We start from the raw sequence: 18,346 nt of genomic DNA, 5'->3' as shown, positions 1-18,346 counted from the left end.
GATTACTCTGTCAAATATGATTACAAGATTACAATATTCAGATAGTAAATTGATAATATATTTTTTCAAATAATATAATTCTAATCTTTATATGCGTCAAGATACGCTTTGATCCTTATCGATCCGTTTGAACCGTTTCATTTTAGCTTACTTTTTTTTAACTTCAAACCCGTTATAGATACAAGTAAACTGGTCGAAATTGTCCTTAATATTTATTTTGATTTATGATTATGTTAATATAGGTAAGAGATGAGATAGAGCAACTGATGGATGATGATGGAGATATGGTTGAAATGTATCTGACTGAGAAGAAAAGGCGTATGGAGGCATTATTCTATGGTGGAGATCAGTCTGTGGCGGAACCCAGATCAACGGATGGGATTCAATCTGTTTCCGCTCCAATTTCTCCTGTTTCTTCACCTCCAAATGTTAAAGGATTCGACAGGAATTTGAGCCTTGCAAGAAGCAGACATGAGGGTACAACTACAAGTAGTTCAGAGAGTGTTGCTGAAAACATTGATGAGCTGGAAATGCTGCTGGAGGCTTATTTTATTGTCACTGATAATACTCTTAATAAGCTTACAACGGTATATTTATTTAATTATTAAACTACTTAGAGCTTTAACAACCTTGTTGAAGATTTGTTTTTTGTTTGTGTGGTAGCTGAAGGAATACATTGACGATACTGAAGATTTCATCAATATTCAACTGGTATGTTTTTGTTATATGTTGCTAGAGTTGTTAATATTATTAATTAATAATTAAATACCATCTGTTTTATAGAATGCTTACTTTGACCTTTTATGGTGAAGTAACGAGGTGGTTTAATTATGAATGGGTCAATCTGAGTTTTTAACCTGCCCCAGAACTGATATTGAAACAGATTTGATAGGAAGCTGGTTAGGAACCGACCCGAACCGTAGGGTTGAAATTGGGTTGTAGCCCTACACGTTGAAACCAGCTCCAACCCTGTCAAACCTGACCTGAACCGGTCAAAACTTGGTTTCAAGCTGGTCAAACCTGATTCTTTAATCTTTTCAAACTGGTCAAACCCGATTCTTTGACTTTTTTAGACCTGTTTCAACCTGAACATGTTTCGCCCCAAAACAATTTTGACTTTTGTTGACCCAAAGTTTCACCTCAAACCAATTTTGACTTTTGTTGACCCAAACCGGAAGTGGTATCAACATGGACAGGTTTCACCTCCAACCGGTTTTGACTTTTTTTTTTACCCAAGCCGGAACTGGTTCCAACTCAAACCAGTTTTAACTTGACCTAACCGAACCGGTTGGGGGAAAACCGAAAATATGCACCTGTAACTCGAATGACCCATTTCTACATGAACCTGTTTTGACTCATTACGCGACCCGACTAGACCAGACCATCTTGCTACGTGTAATGGTGGTCAAAACACGATTGACTGAATTGAAATCTTGTTTATTAAATGAAGATTTGATGTGCAGGATAACGTTAGAAACCAGCTTATACAGTTTGAACTGCTACTAACAACCGCAACGTTTGTTGTGACGGTATTCGGTGTCGTAGGAGCAATATTTGGGATGAATTTTGATATATCATTGTTTAGTTACTCGTCAGCATTCAAATGGGTAATGCTGATTACAGGGATTTGTGGGGTCATTTTATTCTCTTCATTTTTATGGTTTTTCAAGTACAAAAGATTGATGCCAATGTAGATTATCAATTAACTCCAGATGTGACTGAAGTTATTGATGCAAATAAAAGTATCAGTGTGAATATCATTTTGATTGATGGATTCTCTTGACTTATTGTATGATGAATGAAGAAACAAAGTCGGTTACAAAATTGTCAAAACACTAAGCCTTGCAAAACGGGTGGGTCAGGTAACTAGTCAACGGGCCGTTTTAAAAAGGCATCATTTTGGTCGAGTTCGAATCATGTTATAATCAAAATGGGGTTGCATTGAAATGGTTCGTTCTAGCGAAAAGAATGTATCAGAATGAGTTGAACGGCTATATTTGCTTTCTCCAAATAGTCTTGATGTGATTAGTGTTTTGTACCTCGAAATCTTGAATAAACACTTAGATGTGTTGCCGAATATTTTAACTATATACCCCCTTTGTTATATACCCCCTTTGTTTACAAAATGTTATATAGGTAACCGGTCAAATACGTAAACGAGTTAAAATGTATACGTCAGGGATCTGCATATTACTTTTTGGTTTTGGCAAAGATTATTAACATATAAAAAACTGAAAAAATAAAAATTAGAAAAACTAGTGTAATTGGTTTTCATGAGTTTTCAAGTTACATGTGGTTTCGTTGGAACTCTCCCCTGCGTTTCAATTAGTTTATGTTCACCAGCATATATTCGTTAATTAGATTTATAATCTTGCTTAATCACATAGCCTAATTCTTCCGCTATTTGATCCATTCGATAATAGAGAATTCATCATCAATGTCTACAAGGTCTATGTCCGTAAACATTCGTGTTTCTTCTAAGCACAATGAGAAAAAATCATCATTGTAAACCTTCTTCGTACAATGAAATATTTTTATTTTATATGTTTAGCAAGTTAAAGATAAAACATGAATCAATCAATTCACAAGTAAATAGGTCGAAATGGTCTCCTTAACATTCATGAAGCAAAACGTTTAAAAGAGAGATATGTCCCCACTTTTGCATAAGCCTCGCATTAACGATAAGTCGTTAAGTATATTGAAAATTAACCAATTTGCTAGTTATTATAATTGTACATTCTATTTTCATTTATTATGCAACACCCCCTGATTATTCTGTATTTAGCATGAAGTTGAATTTGTTTTTAGTTTGGCTGAACAAAAATCTGTAACTGCAACTGCATCATGTGAAGCTGAATTTTATTTTTTAACAACAATTCGAATCGTTAAATGTACAGTAGAATGACATAAACATCGTACAAAACAAATACGATGTTCATTCTAGGCAATAGCCAGTGGCATCTCAAATATCTGGACCGCATTTTTGACAGCGTTTATGTCAATATCTACCAACTTCCCAGTTTTTGATGAAGCTATGATGAATTTTCTGTTTTCTATGTTTGGAAGAAACAGTTTTGCTTTCTCTTCAGACCCAAACAATGCCACACTGAGACAAAGTGAAAAACCAGTAAGTCAAGTATTTAGTCATGATACCAAAATTATATTATTACAGTAATACTCTTAGTAGAACATTTTATGAGGTGTAAACGAGCACAGCTACTTGAGACCAGCTTGCTAAAAGTTTGAATCGAGTTAGGTTTAAACGAGCTTGAGCCTGAGTTTCACATATCGAGCTTAACTAGGCTCATGAGCTATTATTTATATAATTTCTATATAATATATTAAATATGTGTTTACATTATAATACGTATTAAGAAACTCACCAGGGTTTTTCACGTGCGTGTGCTAGTTGTACAGCTGCTGTGTTAGTCGATATGACACCAACAGAGTCATTAATAAGAGCAGCCAACTGCAGCATAGATTAACAAAATATGAACATTAGATTACCTTCAATTTTAATACAAATAGCAGATTTAGTAACATTTAACTAAATTTAATAACTATTAATATTAATTTGAATTCCAACCTGGCCTGGTGTGGTGATGAATATAATATTGGTATCATCTCCTACAATTTCCTCCACATTCTCTCTTTCCTTCTCATGAGGAATCACATACAGTGGTTTCACTCCCCTGTATAACATTACTATCAAATAAAAAATTTAATAAATATATAAATAAAAATAATTAATTTTAAATAAGTCGGTCGACAGTAACTTTGTTAGATTTTTTCGGTTACTTCCTCAAAATATCAGATTTGTGTAAAAGTTATTACAACTTGAAACATCAAAACACTATGTTACATATGTATTACAGTTGATTATCTCATTTTAGAAAATTTGTTATATATAAAAGTTTGTTCACCTTATTGAATTTGTAATATCTGCCCATAGATTTAGGGGCAGTAAGCTGTCAGGATCCCCCCTAGATTGCATTGAAGCTTTTGAATCCGACTGTATACCGTGTATAACAATATATTTTCCTTTTTCAACACCAGCTTTTTTATATTTTTCAGCTACAACGTCTTTCAGCTTTCGGGATATTGATACTTTAAGTGGTGGAATCTCTTGCCTCGGGACCCCTCTACCTGGTCTTGCTAGCCAATCTGTCATTTGCTTGTACCTGTTTTACAAAATTCCTTAAAATATTGTCTTTATTATAATGTGACGTGATTAAAGATTAAGGTGGTGTTTGATTTATGTTTTGAAAGTCTTGATAATCAGTTTTTAATACCAAGTAATTAGAATTTTCCATACACTCAAGCAAGTGATTATTTTAACTTCAAATAGCATAACAAAATCTAGTTTTTTTTTTTACAGAATTTTTCAAAAGAATTTTAAAAGTATATGTAAACTTATATTGGTTTTCTCTCTTCCATTTGAAACTGAAATGTTTTCTTTTCTTTTCTCAATTTCAGTAACATAGAACTTGGTTTTCCTTTAATAATTTACAATATAATTTAACTCACATGTGATATCCACCTTCTGACAGGTTCAGGCGATCGGGTGTGAATGTTTGTGATAGAAGTAATCCTGCACCTGCTGCATTCACATTCGGGTAGATGTAACTGGCTCTCTCAGTAGCCATTGACAAGAACAAAAACGAGGCGTGCCCTAGACCAGCCAGTTTGGTTGATAACATCATATCATAGTACCTATTCTGCAAATACCAAATAAACTTATTCTTAGTTATAACAAACAAACCCGAAACAGTAACGGAACTATGTATCGGGTTAGTTGTAAAAGAGACTATGAGTATGGGACGGGTATGCTATAATTAGGTGATACCCTTTACATACATACTCATTCACCCGAACCATGCTCGTAAACCTTTTTTTATTCTGTTCTTGGGTAATAGAATAATATACTAACTCACTAATTTTTACTTTTCATAGTTTTAATTTCCTTGGATAATTAAATTTTATAAAAAACTAAAATATTAATAAATTAACGAGTAATTTTTAACAAACTAACAGCTATGCCCGATATACCTAACGGACGATTTTATAATCGGGTAAGGGAGTTAGGGCTGTTGACAAGCCGAGCCACACTGGGTTTGGGCTTGAAGTTAAACAAGTTGTTTATTTTCAACGAGCTGAAAAGTATAGCTTGAGATAGGCTTGTGAAAAGGTCGTACCAACTTAACTTAAAAAATATATATATAATCAAACTTTTTTTACACATATTGATATATAGAAGACTAAAAAAACTTTATTAACATACAAATAATGTAAAATTTATAAACTAGAGAAGTTATAATAATATATGTATTATCTTGTTCTTTTTCTCAACATTCTAAAAATCGAGAGACAGATTCAAAATACAATATATATTAATTTTGGATTTTTTTTCCAATATATTATAGATTATTAATATTATTATATATTAATTTTTGGGATTAAATTTAAAAAGAGCGAACCAATGATCCAGTTAACGAGGGAGCCACGAGCCAAGCCGACCCTGGCTCAGGCTCGGCTTGTTTACAAACTGATCCGTTATGTTTTTGTCAAGCAAGCTGCGAGCTTTTTGGGCAACCCTACGTGGAACTAGAATTACCAATAGTCCAATGCCCGTCCAATTGTCATCTCTGCTTATTTTCAGTTCATTAATGACTTTAATCTAACACACCGACAAATCAACAATCTTAACTTTCTTTAATGTGGTACAAACCTTAATAATTCCAAGAAAATCAAGATAATCCGCAGGCTCCGGGTAATCATCATCCGGGTCAAGAACATCAGCCCACCTCACATTCTTATTCATCTCATAAGTCTGCTTCCCTCTCGCCGAGCTCAACACATCCACCTGAACACCCGGGTACCGATCCTTAATCAACTGAATCGTCGGAAAAAACAGCAAGTTCTCATAAACCCCACCCGCAACCACAACACAACACCTCCTAACATCCCCCCTAATTTTCAACCCTAATGACGCAACTTCCGGCATAAACCCCATCGGAAACTTGAGAAACCCGTATGGATTGTCGGGGTTCTCGGGTGGCCTAGGGTCCTCGGACTGCTTACCTTCGGAATACTGTGTTCCGTACTCCATGTCTGGGTCCTCGCCAGTGTCAAAGGGGTCGAGCCACTCGTTTTTCTTTTTGGCATTTGGTCGAACAGTTGGTGTGCATACGGGTTGGCGATCGGATTGGTGGGCCAAGAATGAGATGTTAGTGAATCTGGTTGAGGGTATTGAAGTTGGGTTAGTGAGAAATGGTGGGATTGATTTGGGTAGGAGAGATGTTGTAGCCATTGATGAGAATTTGAGTTTTAGGATTTGTGAATGTCATGTGTTAATGGCTACATTTGGATTTGAATGTGTGGACTGTGGAAGATGATTGGATATGGTAAATGTGGCGCTCTATCCATAGATAGAGACTCCAATAACTGAAATTTAAATAAGTTGTTAGTTGTTCAAATATTGTTATATATATGTATAGGTTTAAGTCCAGTGTGGCGATGCCACTTCACCTACACAGGGCGTGGAACACCGCCCCTGAGGCGTTTTGTGTAAGGAGATGGGGCGGGTATCGAACATGGGACAATGTTTCATAATATACGTGCATTCTTTATTTCATGAATTCATACAATATACATAGCTCATTCTTCAAACTTGTCAATTCAACCAAAACCACTAAAGTAACATTGATGGCCCAACCTATTTAACCCAAACTCTTACTCCCCTCACCTGGCTTACCGCCTTCAATTTGAAACCGACTCAAACGAATTGTGGCAACTTTATTGCCATTATTAATCGAATTCTCTTAAATATTGTTGTTTTCAAGGTTCTAAACTAACGACAAACTAAAACGACGATTGACACTAAAACTTTTGGGTGGCTAATTTATATCTTTAAATCAGTTTCGCATCCACTGAAACATTGTGTTATGGTGTTTACATAAACCCAATTAATAACATTACAAGAAAGTAGCATGCAATATTCCTTATTAATATTGCACAATTGGTGATATGTCAACTAGATACTCGGGTTTGCAAAGGTATATATATACAATACGAATGTATAACGATCTAAGTTATAATGGATATGAATATGTGTAAAAGGTAAGTTTCTAGTGGTATAAACATGTGAGATTTCAATTATTATATATTTTTTAAAGAACACAAAATGAGGAGCTTTTATTACACCAACAAGACTCGGATGGGTGGTTTCGTAACACATGTGACAATAGTCACAAGGAAATACTATGTTGATTGTTTAATTTGTCAATAATGATTACGTCCCCATATGTTACTCTAACATTCACCAAATCGGTTGTGCCCCAAAGGAACAATGGTCACACGAGCGGGTACAACTCCCATAGTTACCTTGTCTATCTAACTAACAGCAAAGAAATATTGTTATTTAACCAACAAAATATATATCTTAACCTACATAGAACACGCTAAGATATTATGTTACTTTATGCTCTTATCCAATCAAAAGGTGATGATCTAAAATTTATTTAAATATATAAAGTGTAAATAAAGCTAGTTTCTATTTTTGTTTTGAAATACCAACAAACAAAGAATTGCATAGAATACAAATTTGTACAAGGTGACACAATGGCAAAAGGCCAACGCCGGTTGGCACAACCCAGCTGTACATAGCCCTTAAGCGTCTTCAAGTTATCTTCAGTTACGGGAAAATTCGCCCGCCCGAAAGCCCACTGGTGGCAAACTCCGAACGCCCTCAGAATCGAACCGGAAATCACAAAGATTTTGGTCTTCCTTCATTGAGTCACTCATACCCTCCCCAAAATGTTGTAAATGAGAATCGAATCTGAGTCTCCATTAAAAAACCTAAATTTCCTACCACTACACCATATTGAGAATGACAAGCTAGTTTCTATCTAAATTGCTATATAAAAACACAACTAGCATGTATCAAGCGTTAAGTTGAAGTATATAAAACGTAACAAAACAGTATAATTGCTATTATAAAATAAATAAATTTAAAAAGGCAAATTGTAAATAAATAACCCCATATTTTGTGTATTGGCCAATAACAATTTCATCTTTTAAAATCACTACCAACGGTTCAACATTTCAACTATTTTTGTCTAATGGATCTCTGTTATAAACTACTTAACGTTGTTAAATTTTTTCTCGAGTTTCAAACTGATGTTTTAGGGCTTTTGATCGGAAGTAGGACACAAGTCGACTGATATAAAACTTATCTCGAAAATCCAAATGACGAAATAGTGTTTCAATCCGAATGTTTTAATTTTCAATTAAAAAAATCAAACCATTTGAACCAATGTTTCCAAATAAGCTTTACATCAGTCGACTCGTATTATTCTTTTAATCAAAAACCTTAAAACATCAGTTTTAAACTCGGAAAAAACTTAGCTATATTAAGTGTTATTTAACGCATATCCATTAAGAAAGAAATAGTGATATTATTTTTTTTCATTTGGCAATTTGAAAAAAAGAAAAAACAAAGGCTCTCGACAGTATAACAAATTTAAATGCCAAAATTAATTATTCTAAATTTTAATAATCAAAGTCTAATTTGGACTTTACTGAGCAGACCTCATTACTCCAACTCTTCTAGAAGCATCTCAGCCGTCCGTCCACTGAGCTATCTATCTCTCCATCGCCGGAGATAATAATCGCCGATCTGCACTCACTCCGTCGGTACATTTCACTAATTTTCCAATCTATGTGATAATTTCCAACTCCTCGGTTTCTGTGCCCCAGAATATTATTATTATTATTTTGTTTTTTAAAATTCAAATACTGTTAATGTCGGAGCCTCCGAGAGTTACGGCGGATGCACCGATGGATGTTGCTGACGTGGAATCACGGCCGGTGTTAGGGCCGGCGGGAAACAAGGCGACGGAATTGCGTAAGCCGGCTGCGAAGCCGAAGAGTAAAGTAGGTAAACGAGATGAGGTTAAGAAGTCATCTTCATCGGTCAATTTGTCGGTGAATTCGAAGTCGGTTACGTCTCCGATTCTGCCGCCGCAGTCGAGTTTGAGGCGGAAGGATTCGAAGCTCTTGAAGTCGAATTTGTCGATGAGCGCTTCGTGCTCGTCGGATGCTTCTTCGGATTCGTCGCACAGTCGAGTGTCTACGGGGAGGATTAGTAGGCGGAGTGTGACGCCTAAGGCGGTTAGTGGTAAGCAGTCTAGTGGTTTGAAAACTGGAAAAGTTGTTGTGGAGAGTGATAGTTTGTTGGAGGCTTCGGGTGATGGTTCGGCTGGACGGAAGAGATGTGCTTGGGTGACTACGAATACTGGTATAATTTTCAATCTGAAACTGAGTTCTTATGATATGTTCATTTTACTTTGATTCTCTAGAAAACAGTAGTTCAAATATTGCTTTGAAATGTGACAATTGACTAACTTGAATGTTCTGTCTGAGTTTGTCACTTTATGATGGATAACTGTATTTCTGATGACTCTTAAATATATCTTAGGCTGCTAGGGTTACAGGCTATGATATGCGTGTAGGTGTTTCTTGCACCATTGGATATGGAGGATCCTATATTAAGTCATAGATACCTCTGATTTGAGCTCTATAAACTTTCTGAAAGCGAACAATGAGGGCTTACATATTTACATGCCGGGTCAGATTGTCACTGTTATTGGTTATTGATGTGTTCTTCTCCCATAAGTCAAAAGGTTTATGAGGCGTAAATGGAATTTGCTGGTGTAAAGATTTAACCTATGCTATCTTATATAGTTCATATTTACCATACCTTTGTTTAATCAATTTAGTTATAGGCTGTAGATTACTTTCTGCTTATTAGGAGATTGGAGAACTTTAAATTGCTATGATCAGCACATCATTAAATTTGCTTCATTTACTGATCTAAGAGTTCTTGGTAACCGGTATAATAAAAGGCTATGAATAATACAAAGTATTACTTAACTGTGCTTTCTTGTTTCTACAAGTTCTGAATGTATTTGAATTGGCATTAATCATATCCTAGATCTATGTCAATAATTGTTATTTCCATAATAGGAAGTATTTCAGCGTAGAATTTTATAATATATACTGTTATACTAATACAGATGGCGATGCCATTCTTTCTGATTTTGAGTTATTTACACATTTTTATATCATGATAACCCCTTCTCTTTAGTTGGTCCTTTGTTTTCTGTTTTGTAAAGCATTTGAGAGTGCCTGCATGCTCAGTTGTTTGTTATCTTGTTCCTAGCTGTGATAATGACATTTTTTTTACTTTATTCTGAAACAATAATGAAGCCGTATGTGGTATATAGATACACGGTCACTTAAATACGGTGATCCACTCTTAGAAACTCATACAATTCTAGCACTGTTTTTAACATTTTCACGATAATACCAGCTATAATGTTGTCATTCAAGAAATTTTTATTTAAATCCCTGTTTTCATTGCGGGCTTTTTGTTCAGCATGTAATTCGAGAAAAAAACATGGAGGAAAATATGTATATTTTTTTTTTGTTTCTAGGGTTTTATAGACACAGTGGTCGTATTCACTTAAAAGATTGCCATTTATAAAACCTAGCAGTAGTCATCTGTTTCAGTTTTATAAAATATATGGCCATTCTTTTTTCAGTTATCAATGTTTTACCCTAATTGTTAAATCATTTTAATATTGTGTCGATTAAGTAACGAATCTAATGAAGTTGCCATTTGCAACTTAGAATATACCTAATGCTTCATAAAAACCAGGAAGATGAATGATGATCAAAGGTTCTTAAATCCATGATTAAAATATAATGTAATTTATTTAATTATTTTTGCATATTCCATTAAATCTCTAAAGTTAACGTTTAGCTTCTTTCAGAGATAGCAAGCTTTAAAGTCTTTCCCCATTATGTTTCGAGCCTGCTTAGTAAACATTTGGTTTTGTATTCTAATGCCTCCTTTTTAAATCCTTATTTATTTCTTGTTATTCACTGCTTAACAACTTTTTTTTCGGTTTTGAAGATCCTGTTTATGCTGTTTTCCATGATGAAGAATGGGGAGTCCCAGTTCACGACGACAAGTATGCGCTTGAAAATTTTGCAACTTGTAATCCTTTTTCAATAAAATACTGAAGTATAATCCTGAAAATAATATTTATATTATTCATTTCAGGAAACTGTTTGAACTGCTCAGTTTATCAGCTGCTTTGGCTGAACTGACCTGGCCCGCTATTCTCAACAAAAGGCTTTTGTTTAGGTAAACTAAACACTATCTTTGCAAGAAGATATTTTAACCATATAATATTATTCCTTTTTAGCCTAAGCTAATTCAAAATTAAATGTGACATATACGCAGGGAAGTGTTTCTTGGATTCGACCCCGTTGCTGTCTCAAAATTGAACGATAAGAAGTTAATGACACCTGGCAACCCCGCAACTTCTCTTCTTTCAGAGGTGAAGTTAAGAGGAATTATTGAAAATGCTCGCCAAGTTTGCAAGGTAATTAATTATATATAATAATAATAATAATATGTACGTATGCAACTATATATTATATTATACAGGCATTGCTATAATATTCCACATATTCCACAAGTCAATTTGGTTTTGTATTCTAATAGTAGAAAACATTACTATAGAGGGGAGAAGGGGTAGAGGACGACCTAAATTGACTTGGGATGAGAGGATTAGGCATGATTTGATAGACCTAAACCTCTCCGAGGACATGGTTGAGGATAGGAATTCGTGGAGAAGTAGAATTAAAGTTAAGGATTTTTAGAGAGAATTGAATAACTTAGGGCTTCGACTTAACTTATTTAGGTCACATACCATAATGGTATTTCCCTTACATATATTATTATTATTATTATTATTATTATTAGCTTTTATATTGCTGTTAAACTGTGACCTTATTATTAATATTATTATAATTAGTAGTAGTTTTTATATAACGGTTAAACTTTGATTTCCTTTATTTTGCTTCATACACATGTACTTAGAGCCGAGGGTCTCTCTGGAAGCCACCTCTTTATTCCTTTGGATAGAGGTACGGTGTGCCTACATCCCACCCTCCCCAGACCCTACCTATAGCTTTGCTGTCGGTGGGATTTTACTGGGTATGATTGATTGATGATGATATTTTGATGTTGCAGATAACTGATGAGTTTGGGTCTTTTGACAAGTACATATGGGGTTTCATAAACCACAAGCCAGTAGTTAACAAATTCCGTTACCCCCGTCAAGTACCAATCAAAACATCAAAAGCAGATGCAATAAGCAAAGATCTTGTGAAACGAGGTTTCCGAGGCGTTGGCCCCACAGCTGTTTACTCGTTTTTACAAGTAGCCGGGCTTACTAACGACCATCTTATTAGTTGCTTCAGGTTCAATGAGTGTGTAGATGTGAGACCCACAAAGGACGGGTCAGAAGGTCAAAATGGTAAATCTGAAGGGAGAAGATCCGATGATGGAAATGGGTTGGGGTTAGCAAGGGTTATTGATGAGTTGCGTTTTGTCAGATGAGTAATCGGTGATGGTAGTGTCTTGTAGTGTTATATGGAATATGGGGACAAGAGTTTTGTGTACAAATGTTGTGTTAATGATGTTTTTAGGTTGTAGATTAAAAGGGCATATACATGAAAAATGATGATGATGGTGATGATGATTGTTAGATGTTATTCTTTGCATCATTTTGCATGTGTTTGCTCATTTTGTATGTTATAGTTTTTTACTAGATTCTATGAGATTAGTTTTTAACTACAGGCGTTTACCGTTCAAACAATTTTAACAAAAAATTTGTATCGAACTACTAACCATAGTTTATAGAAGCAGTGGTTTGTTTAATTCGATATGGTTGTTCATACATTGTTATTTTGTGTTGGATTTTTAGAAATGATCAAAATAGTATGTCTTCATAAAAAAAATAATCATATCTAGTAAATCTTACAAATAGCAAAAGCCATTGGTAGAGTTCGAAAAGAATGCGATGTAGGCAAACATTACCTCTACCCATGAGGATAGAAAGGTCACATTTTCAAAAAGAGACCTCGGACTCCATAGCAGACAACATAGAAACACACATGTACCAAATAGAAATACAAACAAAAGAACGATCACATGCAAAGTTCTTCAAAAATGTAGGATTCTTAGCCTTAAGCTAAAGTTAACACACGTAAGTGACATTCCCTACAAGTCATTAACCTTAATCCTACGTCTCCATGAACTCTAGCAAATTCCTGCCTAATCTGCTCCTCCTAAGTTAATTTGGGTCTGCCTCTACTCCTCTCCTTCCAGGAGCGGACCTAACGCTATAATGTGGGGTCGGTTAATGTCACACCCCGGTCGTAATTGGCGGAAAAACCGAGGCGTGGCGACGGGGTCGTGATTGATTGAGCACAATAGATTTAAAAGTGTAAATGCATAAACTTAAAACATGTCAACATTTCAACAATTCAACAGGTAGCAAATTCGTTCCATTACAACGGATAATGCTAACATCAATCCTAAATGTCTTCCATCTAAGGCCTCTATCAGCTATTTGCTACTTCCTGCTTCATTTCCTGAAAACATGTAACAAAAACGTCAACTACATAAAGTAGATGAGTGAATTCATAGGTTTAAGGAAAAAGGGATTATACACAAGCATACTAGACTAAGTTGTAGGGGTTTATATATAGGGTGTACCATCGGCTAACCCACCACTCCTACAACTTATCCTACCATGCTTGGGTATAAAGCCCGGTTTTGAAAAGGTTTGTAAGACAAGACAAGCGTACCAGACTAGGTTGTAGGGGTTTATATATAGGGTGTACCATCGGCTAACCCTCCACTCCTACAACCTACTCTGCTAAGCTTGTTTATATTTGTAAATCCAAGGTATAAAGATAGGTCAACTAATAATGTAGTGATAAGCCCTACACAAGCATACTAGGCTAAGTTGTAGGGGTTTATTTATAGGGTGTACCATCGGCTAACCCACCACTCCTACAACATATCCTACTATGCTTGGGTATGCTTATCAACTCAACCAAGACTGCAAGAGTTATGTATAATGATCCCATGTATTGTTCCCATGCATACAGGTGTAATGATATCAAGGATATATGTATAAAGATACCAAAGAATCATATGTAACCATGTCTTGATGATAATGATGATAATGCATAATGATCACACGAGACCTGACATCAACCCACACAAGACCACACGATGCTACTTGATTTCCATGATGGTAACCCAAATCGATCACTTTGGATACCATGAGAGAATTCTAAAGCGTCCACTTTAGTATCTCTTGGATTCCTAATCGATCACTTAGGAAATCCTTCGGATTCTTAATCGAACACTTTAAGAACCCCATAGGTCACGTGTATTCTAAATCGAACACTTTTAGAATCCCACATCTAGTGACGGCCTGTCTACCAATCGACCACTTGGAGACCAAACATATGCACTAGTGTGACCTATACTGCCTATGTTCACGCGACCACTAGACTGTCCAATGAATGATGTGTTTTCATGATAATGTATAACGGGCACATGACTTTGATTTCCAAACGTCCATTGTTCCCTAAGCGATCAATGATTCCCATGTTTACTCCTGAATAACTGATTAGACATACACAACTTCCGAGAAAGTTAAGGTATGAGTAACCTGCCATGATTACTTGTTTCCCCAATGTTCATTGTTTGCAAAAGATTTGCCAAGAATTTCTATGATAAAGAATGTTTGAATAAATGAGTTTTGTCAAAACGTGTACAGTTACCATGTTTCCACCCCAATGATTTGAAAAGCTTAAAAGAAAAAGGGGGCTATGAACTCACCTTGTTGGCTAAGTATGGTTGCTAGGGTGGTCGAGTGCTGCCAAACGTCGATCCTCTAAGTCTAGACAAGGACATAATAGGTTAACAACACGCTTTAAGTCTAAGAGTATAAGCCTACGCGACCTCGAGCAAAAACCAAGTTTTAAAGTTGAAAACAAGCTGATTCTGGCACATTCGGTCGAATAAGGGCAGGTTCGATCGAATCAGCTACTTGTTCGGTCGAATATGGTACTGGTTCGGTCAAAGGGGCTGGGAAGAACACATTCAGTCGATTGAGGACTCGTTCGGTCGAGTAGGATGTACATTCGGTCGAATACAATCGTATTCGGTCGAATGTGTATTCTGATTCGGTTAGTCTGTTCGTTTGCCCACTGGTTCGACCGAATGGTCTCTTGTTCGACCGAATAGGAGATGGTTCGACCGAATAGGGGTCAGGTTCGATTGGTCTATTCGACCGAATAGGGCCTATTCGACTCCTTCAAGCCGGATGACGGAGAAACCTACGGGATTTTGACGATTTTCATGATTTTTCGCCCAAAATCAATGTTTTATACATGGAAATGCTCGGAATCCATAGGGCTATTGATTCCTAACGTTTATAACAACAAAAGTATGCTTTTTGACACCAAAAATGACGATTTTTGACCAAGAACACACTTGAAACATAAGTTGGGGTTTTTGCTCGATTCGGGGCCGGATTTGATGATAAAAAAACGTATGATTTTCAAGAAGATCTTACCAAAAACAACAATAAACAGATTGGTGAACTCGAATTTTGGATTGAACAACTTTCTCTCACTACTCTCTCTCTAGAATTGGGGTGTTTGGGTGTGGGTGTGGAAGAGATGAAAGAAAATGGTGGAGTTTGTTCTTGCACTACGCTTATATACTCGGTTCTATCGGGTTCGGGTTTCGGTTACCTACGGGTCAAGGCTAGCTGAGTTCATAAGTTTTAACGAGCTAGAACTTTTCAGTAAAAATTTTATAAAAATCATTTTTCAAGTAATCGCTTGAAATCTTTTTAAATAAAAACCTTTTATTTTTCGAAAACACAAAATTAATATTTTTCAAACATAAAAGTTCTTTTTATGAAATAAACATTTTTAGCTGAAATAAACAGATTTTCCAATGATATGGATTCCGAACTTATCGTCCAGAACCCAAAGTGTATAGTTTCCGATGATTTCTTGATTTTAGTTTACCAGTCAAATTCCAGGGCGTTACATCCTCCCCAACTTAGAGGAATTTCGTCCCGAAATTTAGATTTTTAGTATACTTGATGCAACGATGATTAAGATTACATGATCCCATGATGACCACTATGCGCCACTACTTCTAATATTCGTCTCAGATACCACCCAAATCAAGCTGAAGGGGCTTATATATAGGGTGTACCGGCGGCTAACCCACCACTCCTTCAACCTTACTTGAGTGTTTCCTTCGACTCCTATTAGGTCAATGACACACAGGACGACACACTATTTTCCACTACAAGGCATCACCCTCAAGCTTTACATCAGACATATTCATTTCGGATTGAAGGGGTTTATATATAGGGTGTACCAGCGGCTAACCCACCACTCCTTCAATCTTCTGTGAATAATTCCCTCAATAATTCTTGAATTTAATGTCTCACAGCTGCCACGCTAACTATAAGTCCCTAATTCCAAGTTTCGCTTCAGACATATTCAACTCGTGCTGAAGGGGTTTATATATAGGGTGTACCAGCGGCTAACTCACCACTCCTTCAACCTTTGTCGAATAATTCCCTACACGAACCTTGAGTTCACGACTCCTAGTTGCACAATAGCATATTGCTTATACACGTATACACCTGTGACCTTGATGCAATTATATTCCGGACTATAATTACGAGCTCACCTTGTATCAATGTATAAACTCTATTGCGTGCGGCTAGAAAATTTGACACGACACCACACACATACACACAACCATGCTCCATGAATGCTAGAATGATGACAAATTTTGGCTTAAATGATGTATAAATTCCCCAAGGTTTATATGATTGAGTAGATATGACTTGTGCTTTCCAGCATGAGCCCTGAGTAGCCAAAATTTGTGGATGCAAATAAAAGAATACTTATAAGCATAACAAGGCAACATGATATTCATTGAATAACACAGTTATTTGATACATGCTGCAGATTTATATTGACTTCTAGACAATTAGATTACAAGAATATAGACTAAGAGAACAGATGAGGGTATTTCTCCTTCATCTGATCTTCGCGTTCCCATGTAAACTCGGGTCCGCGTTTGTTATTCCATCGAACTTTCACAAGCGGTATGCGGCTACGCTTGGTCTTCTTGACCTCGCGATCCATGATCTCGACGGGTTCTTCAACGAAAAGCAGATTGTCGCTAATTCGAACCTCGTCGACGGGAATGTGAAGGGCCTCGTCAACAAGACACTTCTTTAATTGCGAAACATGAAAAACGTTGTGAACTCTACTGAGTTCCGGTGGCAGCTCAAGACGATAGGCAACTGGTCCGATCCTTTCAAGGATTTTGAATGGTCCAACATACCTAGGAGCGAACTTTCCCTTCTTCCCGAAACGGACTATGCCCTTCCAGGGGGAAACTTTCAGCATGACACGGTCACCAACTTGAAACTCGAGTGGCTTGCGTCGTTTGTCGGCGTAGTACTTATGCCGGCAACGAGCGTCTTTGAGTCGCTGTTGAATGAAAGCAATTTGATCGGTTGTCTCCTGTATTAGTTCGAGGCCGATGATCTGTGAATCCCCGGTCTCGGACCAACACAAGGGAGAGCGACACTTGCGGCCGTAAAGAGCTTCAAACGGCGCGCATTTAATGGTAGCGTGGTAACTATTGTTGTAAGAAAATTCTGCCAGTGGCAGATGAGCTTCCCAACTACTACCGAAATCTAGGATACAAGCTCTCAACATGTCTTCTAGGGTTTGTATGGTCTTCTCGCTCTGCCCATCAGTTTCTGGATGATAGGAAGAGCTAAGCTTCACACTTGTCCCAAAGGCCTTTTGCAAAGATTTCCAGAACCTGGAAGAAAAACTGCTGTCACGATCAGACGTGATGCCCTTAGGCACACCGTGACGGGAAACGATCTCACGAATGTATACCCGCGCCAACTTTTTCGTAGTGTAGTCTTCACGAACCGGGATAAAGTGGGCGGATTTTGTTAGAATGTCCACAATAACCCAAATTGAGTCATGACCGCTAGGCGTCCGTGGTAGCTTGGTGATGAAATCCATAGCTAACTCTTCCCACTTCCACTGAGGAATAATAGGTTGTTGAAGTAGCCCAGACGGCCTTTGATGCTCTGTCTTGACTCGCGAATAAGTCAAACATCTCATCACGTACGAAGCGATATCTTTCTTCATCCCGGGCCACCAATAATGGGGTTTAAGATCTTGATACATCTTGTTGCTGCCTGGATGAATCGAGTATCTGGACTTGTGGGCTTCATTTAGAATAACCGTCCGAAGAGGCTCAGAGTTCGGGATCCACGCTCGGTCAAGAAAATAGAGGATGCCGTCTGACTTGGTTTCGAATTTCTGCTCGGCTCCACATGAC

General features: G+C 36.7%; 3 protein-coding genes across 3 annotated transcripts; 2 read left to right on the top strand and 1 right to left on the bottom strand.

The window, feature by feature from the left end:
- The first annotated feature begins 160 nt into the window (after window positions 1-160).
- Window positions 161-2,077, top strand: LOC143610534 (magnesium transporter MRS2-1-like). Its single transcript, XM_077084993.1, has 3 exons — window positions 161-587; window positions 664-711; window positions 1,464-2,077. The coding sequence occupies exons 1-3, from the start codon at window positions 267-269 to the stop codon at window positions 1,692-1,694; spliced, it is 600 nt and encodes a 199-aa protein (XP_076941108.1). The 5' UTR covers window positions 161-266; the 3' UTR covers window positions 1,695-2,077.
- A 751-nt stretch (window positions 2,078-2,828) lies between these two features.
- LOC143610533 (photosynthetic NDH subunit of subcomplex B 1, chloroplastic-like) lies at window positions 2,829-6,490 on the bottom strand. The gene is made up of 6 exons (XM_077084992.1): window positions 5,729-6,490; window positions 4,528-4,718; window positions 3,924-4,181; window positions 3,587-3,692; window positions 3,384-3,469; window positions 2,829-3,106 (listed from the first exon to the last, which is right to left on the bottom strand). Exons 1-6 carry the CDS (start codon window positions 6,308-6,310, stop codon window positions 2,941-2,943), a joined length of 1,389 nt encoding a protein of 462 aa, XP_076941107.1. The 5' UTR covers window positions 6,311-6,490; the 3' UTR covers window positions 2,829-2,940.
- Window positions 6,491-8,521: 2,031 nt separating this feature from the next.
- LOC143610528 (uncharacterized) lies at window positions 8,522-12,767 on the top strand. The gene is made up of 5 exons (XM_077084987.1): window positions 8,522-9,298; window positions 10,979-11,036; window positions 11,129-11,212; window positions 11,312-11,453; window positions 12,107-12,767. Exons 1-5 carry the CDS (start codon window positions 8,803-8,805, stop codon window positions 12,473-12,475), a joined length of 1,149 nt encoding a protein of 382 aa, XP_076941102.1. The 5' UTR covers window positions 8,522-8,802; the 3' UTR covers window positions 12,476-12,767.
- The last annotated feature ends 5,579 nt before the right edge of the window (window positions 12,768-18,346 follow it).

This window comes from Bidens hawaiensis, unplaced genomic scaffold (assembly GCF_021521415.1).
Source record: "Bidens hawaiensis isolate Kalapana, Puna unplaced genomic scaffold, B.hawaiensis_p1.1 tig00026621_1, whole genome shotgun sequence".
NCBI lineage: Eukaryota > Viridiplantae > Streptophyta > Magnoliopsida > Asterales > Asteraceae > Bidens > Bidens hawaiensis.
This window is presented reverse-complemented; position numbering and strand designations above follow the sequence as displayed.

Bases quoted from the DNA above. Each gene is read 5' to 3' on its own strand.
- LOC143610533 (XM_077084992.1), bottom strand. From the start codon at position 6,310: ATGGCTACAACATCTCTCCTACCCAAATCAATCCCACCATTTCTCACT. The intron at 4,719-5,728 runs GTTTGTACCACA...TGGTATTTGCAG, and splicing joins ATTTTCTTGGAATTATTAAG to AATAGGTACTATGATATGAT. The intron at 4,182-4,527 runs GTGAGTTAAATT...TTTGTAAAACAG, and splicing joins TCAGAAGGTGGATATCACAT to GTACAAGCAAATGACAGATT.
- LOC143610528 (XM_077084987.1), top strand. From the start codon at position 8,803: ATGTCGGAGCCTCCGAGAGTTACGGCGGATGCACCGATGGATGTTGCT. The intron at 9,299-10,978 runs GTATAATTTTCA...TCGGTTTTGAAG, and splicing joins TTGGGTGACTACGAATACTG to ATCCTGTTTATGCTGTTTTC. The intron at 11,454-12,106 runs GTAATTAATTAT...TTGATGTTGCAG, and splicing joins ATGCTCGCCAAGTTTGCAAG to ATAACTGATGAGTTTGGGTC.
- LOC143610534 (XM_077084993.1), top strand. From the start codon at position 267: ATGGATGATGATGGAGATATGGTTGAAATGTATCTGACTGAGAAGAAA. The intron at 588-663 runs GTATATTTATTT...TTTGTGTGGTAG, and splicing joins CTCTTAATAAGCTTACAACG to CTGAAGGAATACATTGACGA. The intron at 712-1,463 runs GTATGTTTTTGT...TTTGATGTGCAG, and splicing joins ATTTCATCAATATTCAACTG to GATAACGTTAGAAACCAGCT.